The 19,114-nt window shown below is 39.0% G+C and overlaps 1 protein-coding gene and 1 pseudogene across 1 annotated transcript; one reads left to right on the top strand and one right to left on the bottom strand.

Annotated features, from left to right (window-relative positions):
• Positions 1-1,630: 1,630 nt before the first annotated feature.
• Positions 1,631-7,019, bottom strand: LOC117305701 (ornithine decarboxylase-like). The gene is made up of 11 exons (XM_033790573.1): positions 6,647-7,019; positions 6,289-6,385; positions 6,103-6,179; positions 5,495-5,667; positions 5,182-5,316; positions 4,207-4,372; positions 3,612-3,813; positions 3,386-3,486; positions 3,086-3,212; positions 2,466-2,553; positions 1,631-1,716 (listed from the first exon to the last, which is right to left on the bottom strand). The coding sequence occupies exons 1-11, from the start codon at positions 6,755-6,757 to the stop codon at positions 1,686-1,688; spliced, it is 1,308 nt and encodes a 435-aa protein (XP_033646464.1). The 5' UTR covers positions 6,758-7,019; the 3' UTR covers positions 1,631-1,685.
• A 2,050-nt stretch (positions 7,020-9,069) lies between these two features.
• On the top strand, positions 9,070-17,199 carry LOC117305684 (annotated as a pseudogene).
• The last annotated feature ends 1,915 nt before the right edge of the window (positions 17,200-19,114 follow it).

Genomic DNA, 19,114 nt, shown 5'->3' on the forward strand with positions numbered 1-19,114 from the left:
TCGCTGTACAAAGCATCGCAAACCTTCATCAATTCCCTGGAGCAAGAAGGTCTAGGTCTGAACGTCATCAACGGTGACATCAAAGACTTTCTCTACTTTGACAACTTCGACCATCCAAGTGTGGTGACAGTCCACTCAGTATTTGAGAACCTTTCTATTGGCGCCTTCCGTAGCGTCATGAACTCACTTAGGAGACGGGGGAACGAGGAGATGGTCGAGGCAGCCGTGAAACGTCATCTTGCCGATGTCGACTTCAATAAGAAAGGCTTTCTTTTGGTTCACCATCTGCAGGCAAATGATCCATTCCATGAGCAATTCCTAAGCAATAGAGTCACCATTGCAAAGTATGCCCTCACCAATCAAGCAGTTTACCTCGGTCTTATCTCATACAATCATTACGTAGATAAGTCGGTAATTGCGTTCATCGTTCCACGTGGGTTTCAAGAGGGCGCCCCAGCAAAGATCACACATAAATTCGACGTACTTGCGGATGGTACACCAGACATTATTTCCAAGTCAATTGGGACCTTTGGGGAATGCGAAGTTGACGCTTCAGGGCCAGCTCATCTGACGATTGAAGTGTTAAGAAATGAGATTTACTAATGGTTTAAGGGTACAGTGTACATTGGGGACCTTGAAATATTGGATGAAGGAAAAGACGAGTACCGACTTATCAATGGTTACGTGGACTTGACTATGTTTTCCACAAATCCAAACTTGCCCCTTGGTTATATTACAAGGCTTGAGCTCCTGGTAGAACCACAGGAGTAAAAGGCAACTAATATAATCCACGTGGCCCTGACCCACTCCAGGGTCAGTTTGACCCAAAATGTGTCAACATGAACTCGGAACGGGTCAAATTGGTGCGGAATCTGAGTTTAAATCCCATTTTTAACCACTGACCAGAAATAAAATGAGGCCCCCACAAAAATCAGAGGGAATTTTTTGTTGACACAGCTTCTTGGTCAACCTGACCCCCGGAAATGGATTAATTGGTTTGTGGATAATATAGCCCGACTCGGAATCCGAATAAAAATCAATTTCTTAAAATTTTGAAGAAAAACAGCTTTGACGCTCAAGTTTTGTGCCTAGAGATGTTGAATTCGAGATCTCAGCTGAGGTCTCGAATTCAATTAAAATATTTAGTATGAAATTACTGCTTTATAAAGAAACTACGTTACTTCAGAGCGAGCCTAACTTTCTCACAATGTGTTATACTATCAACAGTTCTCCATTGATTGTTTCCAAGTAAGTTTTTATGCTAACTACTTTGAGTAATTACCAATAGTGTCCCTTGCCTTCAAAAGTATACTCTCATTATGTGCTTTATATTTTCCTTACAATATAATCTACTCTTGCATTAGACTTACTATAGAGACAGTATTGTAAAGAACGGTTGTTATATTCTAAGTGATATACAGAGCAAAAATAAAAGCATTACAATGAGATGGTGTTCTGACTGGAGTCATTTCAATGTGTCGAATACAGGGCGTCATGGCCGAGAAGTTTTGAGCATCAAATTCGAGTTCTTGTGACCGGGCGAGGGTTCGAATCCCGGTCACAACCCTTCACCTAGCACTGAGCGTCACTACGTGACGGATATGTGCGCTCATAATAAGCCACTATTATTATTACTAACGTTGAGAATTCTCATGTTCATCTTGTCATTGATGTTATGTCTATTATTACAATGGGAACGCTTCCTCCAGGACAGATCTACAGAATAAAAAAGATAAACAAAAGATATAACAACAAACAAACTCAACAAATCAAAATGGTTATCGAATTTCAGTTATTTAAAATCAATATGCATTATGATTAACTAGTAACAAGCAATATTTCTTAGAGGGGAAGTATTCATTAGTGGGAGCTTTAGCTATTTAGGGGTTACAAATATAGAATTCTTGATGTTACATGTACCAAGTATGTAAAGCTAAAATAACATTAAGTAGCAGTAAGCAGGATAAAAATAGGGTATGGGGTCGTTTTGATCAGCAGAAGTTTGTAAAACACAGCTAGACACAGAAACAAAACAACCAGACAGACATGCAGATAAAAGAGTAGACGAACATATGACATGACAACCACTCTAACACAAGATAGATCAGAGAAAATAAAACGAGTTCAAAATTAGCGACAAGATGGCAGAACAGAGGTCTCGAATTCAATTCAAATACTTCGTATGAAATTACTGCTTTCTAAAAACTACGTTATTTCAGAGGGAGTCTAATTTTCTCACAATGTGTCATACTATCAACAGATCTCCATTGATTGTTTCCAAGTAAGTTTTTATGCTAACTACTTTGAATAATTACCAATTATGCTCAAGCAGAAGCGATCCGATCGAGAAGTGTATGTGGTTAAATTACTTTAGGAGGGGAAGCTAAGACACATATTCGGAGACAGGACAACGTTTGAAAGTATTCGTTATTAATTGTTCTTGAGATTTGAGTTAAACAAACAACCTTGTTTCCTGGGGTGCGATGTAACACGTCTTGGGTGTGCAGAAACCGTTGAATGTGGTTGCACACGTGGTAGTGTAGCCTCCAGCATCTAAACGAAGAGACAGTATTAAAAGAGCTGCCAATGATATTGTTAAAGATACTGGACACTATTGGTAAATATCAAAGACTATAGTCTTCACAGTTGGTGTATCTCAATATATTATGCATAAAATAACAAACCTGTGAAAATTTGAGCTCAATCGGTCGTCGAAGTTGCAAGATGAAAGAAAAAACCACCCTTGTCGCACCATGGTCACACGAAGTTGTGTGCTTTCAGATGCTTGATTTCGAGACCTCAAATTCTAAATCTGAGGTCTCGAAATCAAATTCGTGGAAAATTACTTCTTTCTCGAAAACTACGTCACTTCCGAGGGAGCTGTTTCTCACAATGTTTTATACTATCAACCTCTCCCCATTACTCATAATCAAGAAAGGTTTAATGATAATAATTATTTTGAGTAATTACCAATAGTGTCCATTGCCTTTAAGTGGATTATACAAGCATGCAACTGGCAGATCACGAATCTGTAAATAAATTTATTAAACTAATATAACAATGTATGAAATAAAAAAGTGCTTACCGGAGATGATCAAGAACTCTTCTGCGTCCATGTCAGGCAACATACAGCGGGTGACTATGACGTCATCGCCATCACAAGTTGGGCCCCAAAGACAAGACAATTTGAGGTCAGCGTCCTTTCTTGAAGTCTTTAAAATGTGACAAAAATGGAACAATGGAGGATGATATTATGATATTGAGTACAAGGAATTCTAATTATCATTTTGTTTTTGAATAAAAATGAAAACAAAAAAAATCTGCAAATCAAGAACTCAATAATATACTTTTGTTTATAATTTGGTTTACTGAAATGTTGTTTTACCTTTAGCGGCTCCGGAAGGTCGAAGTAAGTTTGGTCCAGAAATGACATCAACAATGAATTGTAAATGCCAACATTCAGGTAGTACATCATAACTGGATATTCTGATAATAGAAATATTGAAATTAAAAACGGTATTGAGTCACTTGAAGGCATTGGACACGTTTGGTAATTCCAAAGACCAGTATTCTCACTAGTTGCATCCCAACATTTACACAAAATAACAAACCTTCAACATTTTTGACATCCCCTTCACCGTTTTGGACGACGTTTTGGACACCCTGAGGTCCTTTGTAGAAACGTTTGGCCATTATATTAGCCAGGAGCCATCCCGCTGATCGTGTGTAGAACGTGCCTGGCTCAGCGACGACTCGAACACCACGGCTTGGTGGGAAATGCTTTGCCAAAGACATCTTTATACTATCTGCAAACTAAATGGGGATCAAATTTATTTATGCATAACTATTTGTGTATACATAGCGGTTTCTCAACAGATAGCCAAATAAAGAAAACGCGGTTGTGCTTGTCCATTTACATTTTTGTTGGTCGTCTGTAATTTTCTTAGACATTCTTAATCTGTTTTTTTTAAGTTGTCCAGTTTTGTTCTTGCTTGCTTAAATTTGTATAAATGGTCTTTGGTCGTTTGTAATTTTCTTAAGCACTCATAATCTGTTATTCTTAAATTGTTCAGTACTTACTTTCTTAACTTGCTGAATATTTGTAACCCCTGTCAAGCGCCTCGGGATCCTTTTGGGTTAAGGGGTTTTATTATTATTGTATTTAGTGTTAAATGTATTGAAGAGCAAGTGAATGAAGTGCCTTACCTCCTCAAAGGGTGTCTTCGGGCGCAACCTTCCGGGGAACCCACCTCCAAGATCCAATAGATTCATGCTAAGACCCAGAGAACGTCCCAATTTAAATATTGGGCTCACATACTGTATTACTCCTTCAAAATCATCCTTGTCTTGAAGCTCAGATCCAATATAGAAACTATGAACAAGAGTAATAATGAGACAAGTGTCACTTACGCAAATAAAAACATCAAGATTTAATTCTCACAATACGAATAAACCCTTTCTGGTTTATGTTTATACAGCTCTGTGTTGCAAACACTCTATCGATAGTCCTTTGTTGGATTTCGCAAAGAGTTAAGACTTGAGACAGGACGAGTTTGACCTAACTAGGACCATAACTACTAGTCCTAACTTAGGACTTAACTTAGTTTTTGAATAGCTCCTACACTGCAAAAACTGGGGTGTTAAATTGATTCGTTTGGTATCTATATTATGTGACAACACCGACACGGTGTTAATTTCACCAACGATTTAGTAATGGGGATAAATAACACCATGTTGGTGTTGTCACATAATAGATACCAGGAAGAATCAATTTAACACTCCAGTTTTTGCAGTGTATTCAAAGAGTCCTAGGACGAGTCGTAGTTTCTTTGTGACGGAAAAAGAAAAACCTGGTGTGGATGTGTGCAAGTCCACAGAGTGTTTCGAGGTTCAGACCCACACTCCATACATAATAAACACTATACCCCACTCCACATAATAAACACTATACCCCACTCCACATAATAAACACTATACCCCACTCCACATAATAAACACTATACCCCACTCCACATAATAAACACTATACCCCACTCCACATAATAAACACTATACCCCACTCCACATAATAAACACTATACCCCACTCCACATAATAAACACTTTACCCCACTCCACATAATAAACAGTATCCCCTACTCCAAAGTGTCGACGTGCTTTTGACAAAAAGGGGAATTCTCACCTGACCCCAACGACATCCAACTCAAGTTTCTTAGCCAGTGTTAGAAGAGGGAGCACGTCTTCCTCATGGCAGCCAAACTTAACTCCAGTTACAAACATGGCCGTCTTGCTGTCGTATATTATCCGTAGAACAAGCCTGAACAAACAATGACATTTATAACATTGCTTAAAGGCACTGGACACAGTTGGTAGTTGTTAAAAACCAGCATTTTTACTCAGTATCCTAAAATTATGCACACAGTAACCAATCTGTGAAAATTTGGACTCAATTGGTCATCGAAGTTGCAAGATATATTCTCATGTTTGAAACTTACTCTGCACCCGGATATATCCGTTTGACCTTGTAAAGTTCCTCTTCCGTGTCAAAGATTATCTTCCGCACCCCTTTCTCCTGGACAAATCGAATATGCGAAGCTTGCTTGCAAGGATGAGCAAAAATGACATTTTCAGGACTTGCCCCAAGATCCAACACCATCTGAATCTCATTCTGCACCGGATTAAAATAAATCAAAGAATCTTCAATCCATGAAGTAGACTGGAAGAGACTTGAGGTCTCAAGCAAATACGCCCTAAAACAACAACACCACAACGCCTCAACAGAAAACAAACTATTGAAAATTGCAAGGGTTGTGGGTTCATATCCCACCCGAGTAATATTCCTGTGGTATTTTTTTCACAGGACATGGGAAAGTACTGAGTGTACAGTGCTAACACAGATCGGTGTATGGGTAAAAATCAAAGTTAATAAACAAACTAGTACAATAGATGTTAAATTTGCATCGGGGATAAAGAATATAAGTTTTGGTTTTTACCCATACACCGAAGTGTGTTAGCACTGTATACTAGTACAAAGCAACCCCCCCATAAAAAAAAAAAAAAAAAAAAAAAAAAAAAAAAAAAAAAAAAAAAACAAGCCGCTTACCTTACTAGCGCATTCAAAGCCTCTCCCAAGTGCTATCATCAGCTTCACGATCACTGGGTCTGGGTTGCTCTTAACAGCTGATGTGAAAGAATATACAAATATTGAAATATCATAACCTGAACTTATATATATTTATTTTTAACTAAATATTAATATTTTTAATTTCATGATAGCTGTACGTCTCACCATAGAATGTTTCCACAGATGGTAGTAAATCCCTCCATTGCCTGTCTTTAGCGATGACGTCGCCGATGTCGAATATAAAAAAAGGGTCATCCAAGTCCTAGCAAGCAAAATCAAGCATTTTGTTTACAAAACAACAATATTTATGTTTGGAGTTGTTTTTATTATGTGTTATTGTTTATGCTTGACTATCTTTCCGAAAGAGAATCAAATTTCGAAAAATGCATTTGTTAACGTATTTATTAAGTTATTTGTGTAATTACTCATAATCAACAGAGGTTAACCGTCATGCTGACAAAAAAAAAAACATGAAAATGAGAAAAGAAAAAGAAAAAAAATTGTCGGTCACCTAATTTCTCACCTCTCTTTCTGGGTCGGTTTGCACTTTGACTTTTTCAGCAGCAATTTCTCTGATTGTCGTCCCCTTATCGTAAAGGGAGACTTTAAGATTTTTTGCTTCGAACAGCTCCATGTCAAACCAGTCAGCCGCACTATAACAAAGAATGAAAAGCTCAGCCGGTAACCACCTTTTCACCACTATATGCACCTCATTCCATTATAAAGCGCGTATACAGCTTATTGTGTGTGGCATTTAATACTGACTGATGCTGATCTAGAGCTGAAACCAATGGCCTTGGTGAACACTGTACGACAACAGTTTGTTTCTTAGAATATATTTTTGTGTACATTGTGGTAGCATTGTCCAAGGCTCTGTACGCAACATGTTACGCAAGCACCGGCCCGCTCTGAATTAACGAGCTGCATGGATACTATGAATGATGCTGCACGGTTTTTAACAGTACTTGAAACCGTGGGGTCGAAGCTTGGCTTTTCGAGGTATCAACGAGGTTACAACGAGGTAGGAAGAGAGCCTTGTTCCCATTGATACCTCGAAAAACCAAGCTTCGACCCCACGGTATTAAGTACTGTTAAGTACCGTGCAGTATAGTATCTATGCAGTTCGTGAATTCAGAGCGGGCCGGTGTCAGATGCAACTGTGTGTCCGCCATGCAATACTGTCCGCTCCGGACTCCCCTGCATATGCAATCGTGTCCGGGGCTATGCAAAAACCGTCCGGCGGACATGTATATGTACATGTTATGTGCGCGCGTAAGCGAGCGTGCATACATTGAACCTGCGTATAATAAAGGCAGTATGAATATTCACGTATTAATGATTGCAGCGAACACCCAACGGCCGAACAATTCCCATGTCATTCATGACGTGCACTTAGCTTGTAAAACCAGACGAAGTGTTCCGTCGATCGACCAGGGGCGTTTAATTTACTGCAAGGACGGTTTTGCACGGGGCGGACACAATTGCATATGCAAATGTGTCCTGGCGGACACAATTGCATTGTGCAGCAGCGTCCGGCCGGACACGATTGCATAATGCAAAACCGACAGAGCTAAACGAACGACCCCACTCGCCCTCTCGTGGTGACGGCATGCACCTCAGGTCACCCGCAAGTGACCCACTCCACAAGCAGGAAACTGGGGGCTGACCTGGGTGAGCCCCTGGAATGACGTCAAGTTAATAGAACGTGGGTAGACCGGGGTCGACCCAGGAAAGCTAAACGAACGCACCCATAGATCTTTATACCTCCATGATCTACTAACTGACACAACAACAACTTTCTAAAATTACTTTTCCCTACATTAATATTGGTGACTCCGAAGTCACCGCTGTTGCAATAGCTCGCAATCTTGGTGTTATATTCGACTCGCTATATTCCATAACACTCAGTTCACATATTTCTAGTATTTCACGCTCCACAGTTCATATCCGTAATATAGGCAAAGTCAGGAAATATTTGACACAAAATACAACTGAGCAGATAGTCCACTCTGTTGTAGTTTCTAGACTGGATATGTGCAATTCACTTCTATATGGCCTTCCTTGTACTCAAATTGAACGTCTTCAACGTATTCAAAACTATGCTGCTCGTGTTATTACCTCAACTAAAAAGTCCTGCCATATAACGCCGATTTTAAAAGAATTACACTGGCTACCAGTAAGCAGTAGGATTAAGTATAAACTTTTGCTTTTCGTGTGTAAATCGCTCACCAGTAATGCCCCTGCATATATTGGTGATTTTCTCAGCTCATACAATCCTCCTCGAAAACTCCGGTCTTATAATTCTAGCCTCCTTATTGAGCCCATTTCCAAACATTCATGGGGAGACCGATCTTTTTCACATGCTGCCCCTCGTCTATGGAACAAACTGCCTGCACTAGTAAAATCATCCGTTTCTTTGACCCAATTTAAAAAACAACTGAAAACACATCTCTTCAAACAGGCATTTGATTCAATGGTTTAATTATTGTTATTTTTGTTTCCTTTTTATTAGGATGTTTTTTCTTAAATATTGCATTTGTATTATTGTATTCTATACCACATGTTCTAGAATTCTCTCAACTTAGGTTTACATTTTAATTTATGTTGTTGTTATTGTATATTAATTTATGCTATTGTTTGTATTTTAGCGCCATGAGCACTTCTGTGGATTTGTGCGCTTTATAAGTTTTCATTATTATTATTATCATTATTATTATTATTATTATTATTATTATTATTATTATTATTATTATTATTATTATTATTATTATTATTATTTTTATTATTATTATTATTATTATTATTATTATTATTATTATTATTATTATTATTATTATTATTATTATTATTATATGAGATGTTTGACATTCAACCAAAGGACCAGAGGGATCTGAGAAAGATCAAAAGTCCTGCGAGGAGTTTGTGGCGGGCTTTTTAGCTTTCCACATGAAGCTGGAGGGAAGTGAAGAAGTTGAAATCGAACGGGCCCACCACACTCCGGGAAACCATCAATCTCGCGCCGGGTCCGGTACTCAGACTCGCCCACGACTAATTCATTTCAAGCTCCTCAGGTATACGGACAGAAAATTCATTCTCAAAAACGCCGCCCGAACCTTGAAGAACAATCCCTACAAAGGAGCTAACATCTACATCACCGATGACGTCACCTCAAGGATCCGGGCAGGCAGAAAATGTCTCAGAGAGGATCATCTCCAATCCATTCGTAATGACTCAAGGGTACAGTTCGCCCACATCCCTATGTCCGTCCCGCAGTAATCTCCTACAAACTGAAAAGCGGTCCGTTCAAGACCTTTCGGCTTGGGGAAGCAACCCCCATCTCCTGGCTTGTTTTCTTCATAGTACAACCCACGTCAGCTGAGTAATTTTCTTCTGAGTGTTATCACAAGATTTCTTTAAATTTAATTGTATATTATTTTTCACAAATCAATCTTATTGGAATGTACTTGTGTTATTTTCTTGTAAATCAAGTAACCCCATGTTGCTTTATATTGTGGTGCCATTTTGTTCCCTTTGCATTCATCAGTCTGTACACAGTGCATCTTCTTATTCTTAGCTTGATACATGTAATCACCCCATTGTACTTAATCAGTCTGCTTGTCCGTCGTCACCAATTTGAATTCATTTCACACAATGAGTGCTAACGAAAGCGCAAGTAGTGACGACAGTAGCTCTGAGCCATTGAATGACACTACTCTTCGTTTCAATGATTGTGGTTTTAACCCGACAATTCTGAATTCAGCGGATCCTAGTCAGCTTTCATTTAACACCTGTTGTGCTCAATACCTGTCAGAAAGACAACTCAGAGATAAAACAAAGGAATTAGAAATTGACTCCTTTTCAATCTTCCACGCCAATATCAGAAGTGTAAACAAAAATTTTGAAGATCTCACTTTTACTCTAGATGAAATACAACATAAGTTCCACATTATCGGTCTTACTGAAACATGGCTCAAAAGCACCCCGCATTCTATGTTATCCATTCCTGGATATAAATGTGAGCACAAAAATAGACCTATGCAAAATGGCGGTGGTGTCATGTTATATGTAAAAGACTCATTGCAATACACCATTCGGCCCGACATTGTTAGTGCTTCAGGAAGTTTTGAATCCATTTTTTTAGAAATCGGTACAAATACAAAGAAAACTATCATCATAGGTTTAATTTACAGACCTCCCGGTCTTGCTGTTTCTAACTTTTCCGAAGAAATGGATGAAATTCTTAACAAACTAACGACTGAAAACAAAATCTGCTACATTTTAAGGGGATCTCAATATAAACTTACTTAAGAGTGATTCCCATAATCCAACTCGCGAGTTTTTGGATATCTTATATTCACACTCCTTTCGCCCCACTGTAGACAAACCAACAAGAATAACGTGCAATTCAGCTACTCTTATTGACAACATTTTCACCAACAGCGTAGACTCTCATCAGGCAGAAATTATTACTTCAGGTCTTAGTGATCATTTGCCAATTGTATTGTTCGGTCCCAGTTTTGTTAAAGTTAAAAACTCAAATATGTTTTATTGGAAACGGGATACCAGAGATCGAAATGTCTCCTTCATGAAACGTGAAATGGACACAATCCAATGGGATGAAATTGTTAATAAAACTGAAGATGTAAATGAATGTTACTCCCGGTTTGTTACAAAATTAAATGAAGTGTTTGATAGATATGTTCCATATAAACGATTCAAATGTAAGAAATCAGTGTGCAATCCCTGGATGACCAAGGGTCTGTTGAAATCAATCAGACGAAAACACAAGTTGTATAAATGCTATCTCCGAAACCCAAATGAATCTAACAAAAGAAAGTATGATAAATACAGAAACAAGTTAACAACTGTAATTAGAGAAGCGAAAAGGATTTATTTCACTGCTTCCTTTGATAAGGAAAAAGGTAATATTAAACAAACATGGACAATTATCAATAATGTCTTGAACAAAAGAATTAAAAAGCCGCCCGGTTCTGATTCATTCCTTGTCAATGGTACGACCGTAGACGACCCAAGACACATTGCTGAGCATTTTAACGATTTCTTTACTAATATTGGTCCTAACCTGGCATCAAAGATTCCAGATTCAAGACTAAACCCCACTGATTTTATCGAAGGTGATTATCCTAATTCTCTTTTTATTACCCCTATAACTAAAAGTGAACTTCTGAAGTGTATTGATGGTTTATCGTCTAACAAAAGTCCTGGCCATGATAAATTAGACAGCTATCTTATTAAAAAGACTGGCACCATTATTGCTGGGCCGTTGCTGAAAATTTTTAACCTATCGCTGGAGTCAGGAATTGTGCCACATGATTTTAAGAAGGCTAAGGTTATTCCTTTGTATAAAAATGGTGACCCTAAATTAATATGCAACTACCGCCCTATTTCTATATTACCATGTCTCTCCAAATTGCTTGAGCGCTTGGTTGCTAATCGTCTTAATACCTTTATAACTAAGTATAATATTCTGCATAACTCCCAGTATGGTTTCCGTGCTAACTTCTCAACCCAAACGTCACTTATAGACCTTGTTGACAAAATCAGTTCGTCTATTGATAAATGTAACCACACTATAGGATTGTTCTTGGACCTTTCAAAGGCATTCGACACTATTGATCATGTTATCTTACTTTCAAAGCTTGAGAGGTATGGAATTAGGGGAAAGGCCTTGGACCGGTTCAAAAGCTATCTCTCTGATAGGAAACAATTCGTTCATTGGAAAGATTATGACTCTACATCTAAAACTATTAAATGTGGCGTACCTCAAGGCTCAATTCTAGGTCCAATACTCTTTCTCTTATATATAGACGATATCTGTAATTCTTCGAAATTGTTTTCTTTAGTCATAGTAACTTAAAGGAGGCAGTTTCAGTAATGAACTCAGAACTGCATAAGGTTTCATTGTGGTTTAAATGTAACAAACTATCAATTAATGAAAAGAAAACTTGCTTTATGTTATTTTCAAATATATGTAAAGATGACAACATCAATATTTATATAAACAACTCTAAAATAAGCCAAGTTAATTCTTTTAGATTTCTAGGTGTTATAATTGACAGCAACCTTACATGGAAGTCTCACTGCCAAAAGATTCACACATCAGTTTCCCAAATTTTGGGTGTTCTACGTAAACTTAAACATATTCTGCCTAGAAATGTGCTTTTCTCTATTTATAATACGCTGGCATTGCCCCACTTTCAATACGGGATTCTAGCCTGGGGAAATACTCATGCTTCTTACCTGAACAAGCTATTAATCGTACAGAAGAAATCCTTGAGAGTTATAGCCAATTCTAGCTTTAGAGAGCACACTGCACCCCTTTTCAAGCAATTTAAAACACTCGATATTTTTAAACTGTATAAATTTTTTCACTAAAATAGTAAAAGACTTCTAGCTAGTAGTCTTTTATTCCTATATGGAAGCACACAAATTCGTCCAACAAGGGTAGTTTGTTTTTCATCATTTACTCGCAACTTCGATGACCAATTGAGCCCAAATTTTCACAGGCTTGTTATTTATGGTTATAATGGGACAAACCAAGAAAGAACACTGTTCTTTGACAATTACCAAACGTGTACCAATTCCCCTTTAAAACGGACTCTAAAAAAAGGGCTCATGCAGTATCACAGTTATTTACCAGTAAACTCAAGTTGAGTAGCGCCTAATGTAATGTATTATTTGTTGTAAATAATATTGATTGTGTGGTCGTCCCTTCTGAAAGTGAAGGCCAGACCATTGTGTGATGGCGTCACTGCCTAAGCTGGACTAATTTATCTCCAATAGAGCTGCCGGCAAACTCAAAGCCTTCAGAGTATTTTAGGAAGTCCCTTAAAGGCATTGGACACCATTGGTAGTTACTGAAAATAATTTTTAGCATGAAACCTTAACGAGTAATGGGGGAGAGGTTGATAGTATAAAAGATTGTGAGAAATGGCTCCCTCTCTGAACAAACGTAGTTTTTCGAGAAAGAAGTAATTTTCCACGAATCTGATTTCGGTATCTCAGAATTAGATTTTGAGGTCTCGAAATCAAGCATCTGAAAGCACACAAGTTCGTGTGACAAGGGTGTTTTTTCTTCCAGTATTATCTCGTAACTTCAACTACCAATTATTGAGCTTAAATTTTCAAAGGTTTGTTTAGACAACTGTGAGGACTGGTCTTTGACAATTTTACCAATAGTGTCCGGTGTCTTTAACAACAAAAACAAAACAAAGCATGTAAAGTATTTTAGGATATTGTTAATATTGATTGTGGGATCAACACGACCATTTTGTCCTTGGATGTCAGGCCATTATTGGCAATTACTCTGCCCTTAAGTATCGATTAAAACCTGCTTCCGTCGATGCTGGTTTCGTCTTAAAGGCATCGGACTTAATTTGGTAATCTTTCAAAGACCAATATTCTCACTTGTGGTTTTCCAACATAATGCATCAAATAAATAATCTTTACAAATGTTAGCTCAGTTGGTATCGAATTTGAATAAGATAATGAAAGAAAAAAAGACCATTGTTGCATTAATTTGTGTGCTTTAAGATGCATGATCTCCATAAACAGTCGCCATCCTACATATCTGACTTACTACAGCTGCAACCACAACACAGACAGCTTAGATCATTCACATCTTCCCATCAGTTTATTGTGCCCATCCAGAACCCATGCTGTGTCATTTGCAGATCGCTCACTCTCCTGTGAGAAAAATTTAAATAACACTTAAATTGTTGAAGTTATTTCCCATGCTGTGTCATTTGCAGATCGCTCACTCTCCTGTTTTGGACCAAAAGAATGGAACACTCTCCCTAAACCACACCAAGGATACTAACAAATTCACAATTGGTCCCAGGCGTATAACAATACTAATTGTGGCTTCTTATAATTATAGCGCACATGTCCGTCACTCAGTGACGACTTCTGGCGTTGTAACATACAGTATTTCCTGCCAGATTGTGGGACTACGTTTTGAATTATGAGACCTAATTCTGATAGCACCATGTAATGTTTTACAAGGTGCTGTGGCGCAATTTGCTGCTGATCGTTCTATTCCAAGGAATATTTTTGAGAAAAATTTAAATAACACTTAAATTGTTGTTATTTTCCTTATTGCGTTGGATAACAAATTTAAAATGCTAGATTTAACAAACAAAACGCTGGATCCAACACTGTCAAAGTGGTCACTCACCGAACACATGCAAGTTTTGGATTAAACTCTTTAGTTTTTAGAGTGTACGTGTTCAAAAGGAGATTATTTACTGAAATAATGAAGATGTGTTTGACAAACATATGAACAAAGCGGACGTCCACTTTCGGACTGAAAATTCAAAAGACTCTTGCTTTTATCTGGACAGGAAAAAAAGTACACGATTTGGTGTTAAAGAAAGGACTTGAAACTATTCTCATTTTAGTTAACCTTATTTTCTGAAATCAACTTAATGTATGTAAACCTTAGATGAGTGAATAAAACAAAAAACCTTTTTGTTTTGAATGACAATTAACTTTCAATTGGTACCTGTTAGTGTGGACCTTGTATAAAACATTGTTGTGCATGATAAGCAACATGTGCGTCTCTTAGGATACCCGAGCAACATAGGCAAAAAGGTGACATTAATGGGTGGAGCTTATTACTGCGTTCAAATTAGTTGCGACCAAAGACTTTGTTCACTTGATGTCGAAGAATAACTGTCAGTGTCAGCAACCGACAGCCAAGGGGGAAAGATAAACTCATAATTTTTATCTATGAAACGTTTTCTGAAAAACCATCAAAACAATCCACAATCATTTATCATGGAAATTATAACCACAATCTTGTTTCTGATTTTGATGGCACAAACCTGCCAGGGAAAACACCAACGGCTGGTCGAAACGTTCTACCTCAGTGAAAACCGAGCCTTACTGAATCATGTGTTTCAGTGGAAGACTGTGTCTTCCACTGTGATCTGTGGGGGAGACTGCTCTATGGATACACAGTGTGCGTCATTTAACTATCACACCATAGGAGGTATTTGTGTGCTGAATATTGCCAGCAGAGCTCACCGTCCTGGTGACTTGTTGCGATTCAAGGAAGCGCATACTACGATGACAACTTGGACACTTTGTCATTTTCACTACCCATCACTTTAAGCAGTAACGGCAGTTGTTTAGAGTTGTATCAAGCTGGTTACCGCAGCAATGGCATATACACCATCGTTCCTCCACGCCTGACTAATGTGTTACAGGTCGACTGTGATATGGAGACAGATGGAGGAGGCTGGATCGTGTTCCAAAGAAGACAAGATGGCTCAGTTGACTTTTATCGTAACTGGACTGATTACCAATCCGGTGTGGCGGTTTCAACTTTCCGCCGTGTTCAGTTTTCCGAATGACCAAATACGGTAACAATACGTCATGCGATGCCTGCGCGCAGCAAGCGAAAGTAGTCCATTTTTAGTGCCGTATTGAGTCATCCGTGTTACTCTCCGGTAGCTGTCATGGCGGCGTCCGCGAGTACAACGAGCGGCGAACGCGTGGATCGTATGAGAGAATTTGGTGTGAAGACCAAGCAAATTATCCTGTATTTATACCGAACGAGCGTCAGAGAATCAGAAGAATTTTTTATTATTCTGGTTTAGTTTATTAAATTTATTTATTACCGTTTTTTATTTTATTTTATTTGTTTAGTTATTTTTTTTATTTCACTGAACTACAGTACTTGACAGGGTACTCGCGGCGGTATTTTTGTCTGGCTACGTCACCCGGAAAACTGAACACGCCGGAAAGCTAAAACCGTTCGAACAACGTGTTGAAATGTCCGGCTACGTCACCCGGAAAACTGAACACGGCGGAAAACTGAAACCGCCACACCGGGTTTGGTGATCTAGAGAATGAGTTCTGGCTGGGGAATGATATCCTACGTGACCTTACTGGGTCAGGTCAATGGCAGCTCAGAGTAGATATGGAAGATTGGGAGTCCAGAACGAAATGGGCTTCTTATGGTGAGTTTGCTGTTACAGGTGACGAGTACACTCTCCAGGTTGGTTATTATGATGCCCAGAGTACAGCAGGTGATTCAATGTCAGGTCATAATGGCCGTCCATTCACAACGAAGGATCAGGACAATGATGCAAAGTCAACCAATTGTGCCAAGCTATATAAAGGTGGCTGGTGGTTCACTCTCTGCTTTCTGGCTCATCTGAATGGTAGCTGCAAATCCTATAGCCAATTGTGCCAAAGATCGTGAAGGGGCCTGGTGGTTCACTCTCTGCTTTCTGGCTCATCTGAATGGTAGATGCAAATCCTATAGCCAATTGTGCCGAGGTATATGAAGGTGCCTGGTGGTTCACTCTCTGCTTTCTGGCTCATCTGAATGGTAGATGCAAATCCTATAGCCAATTGTGCCGAGGTACAATGTATATGAAGGTGCCTGGTGGTTCACTCTCTGCTTTCTGGCTCATCTGAATGGTAGATGCAAATCCTATAGCCAATTGTGCCGAGGTATATGAAGGTGCCTGGTGGTTCACTCTCTGCTTTCTGGCTCATCTGAATGGTAGATGCAAATCCTATAGCCAATTGTGCCGAGGTATATGAAGGTGCCTGGTGGTTCACTCTCTGCTTTCTGGCTCATCTGAATGGTAAATACTACCAACAAGGCAATTGTTCCGAGGATCGTGAAGGTGCTTGTGGTGGTTCACTCTCTGCTTTCTGGCTCATCTGAACGGTAAATACTACCAACAAGGCAATTGTGCCGAGGATCGTGAAGGTGCCTGGTGGTTCACTCTCTGCTTTCTGGCTCATCTGAACGGTAAATACTACCAACAAGGCAATTGTGCCGAGGATCGTGAAGGTGCCTGGTGGTTCACTCTCTGCTTTCTGGCTCATCTGAATGGTAAATACTACCAACAAGGCAATTGTGCCGAGGATCGTGAAGGTGCCTGGTGGTTCACTCTCTGCTTTCTGGCTCATCTGAATGGTAAATACTACCAACAAGGAGAAGTGTCACGTGGACATGGAATACAATGGTACTGATGGAAAGGATATGAATACTCCCTGAAGAAATGCAGCATAAAAATAAGGCAAGTTGTGTAACTATCAACTCGTTCAACAGAGAAAGGGATAAGTGGAACGACTGGAGCTGGGACTATGAATAAAGTTATTACTCCCTCAAATAAAAAGGAAACAAAAGGGTTACGACGAGTTCTTTCACGGCCGTTAAAAACAGGCGGGGTCGTTGCCTTGTGATACCGCTCCAGCCGGAGGCGAGGGCCTTTACCACACGGCATCGACCCTGCTAAGATTTGAACGGCCGTTAAAAGAACGAGTCACTTATTATTTTATTTCCATTCATAAAAGCCTTTTGGGTTAAAAGGGGTAATTAAAGTAAGAAACTCTGCAAACTTATCCGTTTCCGACGTGCTTGAGCTCTGTATCTATGACGTCCATGTATTGCACTGCAAACGCCTAGTTTCCGGATCTGTTTTTGCGCGTTGTAGTCTTGGTGCAAGACGTATTCGTTTTCTTTTCACACACAGCGCGGCCAAATCACCGACAGCGCCCGCATCGCCCGTAAAAAGAAACGTCTTGCACTAAGACTAGCGCGTAGTATCTGAATTCAACCGGTTATAAACTGAGCTCCAGCTGGTCATTATCAACCGTTTAAACACCCCCACGTGCGCTCTCCACCACGAGAATAGCGAAACTGTCTGAGGTATTTATGAATGCAGCAAAAAAGTACGGCAATGGAACATGAATTGATTGACTCGTTGACTTGGAAAGGATTTTGTTGCTGCTGGAAAAAATGCTCCGACACTCTCCATAATTATGAGGTATCAACAGGGATCAACAGCACAATTATGGTAGGCTTTTTAAATCAAGTTAGCATTGTATCAATTGAAAAAAAAGGGGGAAGAAATCCAAAAATTAAAAACAAAAAAGCTTTCAACAAAAAAGTTTTGAAATCAAAAGGCAAAGTCCTTGAACAACAGATTGCTGACTACCTGTTAAGCCCGGTACGCCACACTGTAGTTGCATTTAAATATGAATAGTCATTGGCTGTAGCGTGTGAATGGTGGTACATGTACCAAGGACATTTTTTTTAGACTAAGAAATAAAAATATTTTGCCAACTTTTTTTAGGTGATATGAAGAAAATACGACAAATAAATAGTTCAGTCTTTTGACAACCAATGGGGGGGGGGGGGGGGGGGGGGGTCAAAGAGAAGTGACTATAGGTCATGCAGAGTAAGTTAACTACAAAAGAAAATGTAAGTCAGGATGGACTTCACTGTCAAGTTTTTGAATTGTATATATATAAATAAAGAAAAAAGAATTGCATCGGGGATAAAGCATATTTATTTTGTTTTTTTTATCCATAAGACACCGATGTGTGTTAGCACTGTTTCCTCAGTTTTTACCGGAGTTCTGTGAGTAATACATACCCGTGATTTGTTTTTACACATACCTCGTGTATAAGTACTGAGTATACAATGCTAATACACATCGGTGTAAATGGGTAAAAATCAAAATGAATATCTTATAAAGGGAATCAATGTGTGTTGAATTTTGTCAATATCATTATTTGATATCTGATATAAAAAGTCGCATCCCCTTAAGGTGATCCCCTGTCTGCCGCTTCGCAGGTTGTATCGTTACCCGGGTGTGATACCTGGCTACACGGCAGTTTGCGGTTTAATGGCTTCTGACAGGCACCCCCCCGAACAAAGATATTGACAAAATTGGGAGACCACCAACATAGGGATAGATAGCTCAGTTGGTAGAGCGCCGGCACGTTAAACCGGAGGTCGTTGGTTCAAATCCCGCTCTAGTCAATTTGTCTTTGTTCAATCCAAAAACTTTTTACTGGTGTTATATCATCCGTTATAACACCCCCACGTGATGCCCTCTCGACCAATCAGAATGGATAATCTGTCTTAGGTATTTATGAATGTAAGTTGATTGCATGGTTCATATGACCATCGCAACTTGAATGTCGGTCCATTATGGTG

This window comes from Asterias rubens, unplaced genomic scaffold (genome assembly GCF_902459465.1).
Source record: "Asterias rubens unplaced genomic scaffold, eAstRub1.3, whole genome shotgun sequence".
In the NCBI taxonomy this organism is placed as follows: Eukaryota; Metazoa; Echinodermata; class Asteroidea; order Forcipulatida; family Asteriidae; genus Asterias; species Asterias rubens.

Coding starts and splice junctions, on each gene's coding strand:
- LOC117305701 (XM_033790573.1), bottom strand. CDS start 6,757: ATGGAGCTGTTCGAAGCAAAAAATCTTAAAGTCTCCCTTTACGATAAG. Junction 4,373..5,181: donor TTGGATGTCGTTGGGGTCAG/GTGAGAATTCCC, acceptor TCTTGTTCATAG/TTTCTATATTGGATCTGAGC. Junction 1,717..2,465: donor ATCGCACCCCAGGAAACAAG/GTTGTTTGTTTA, acceptor TTTATTCTGTAG/ATCTGTCCTGGAGGAAGCGT.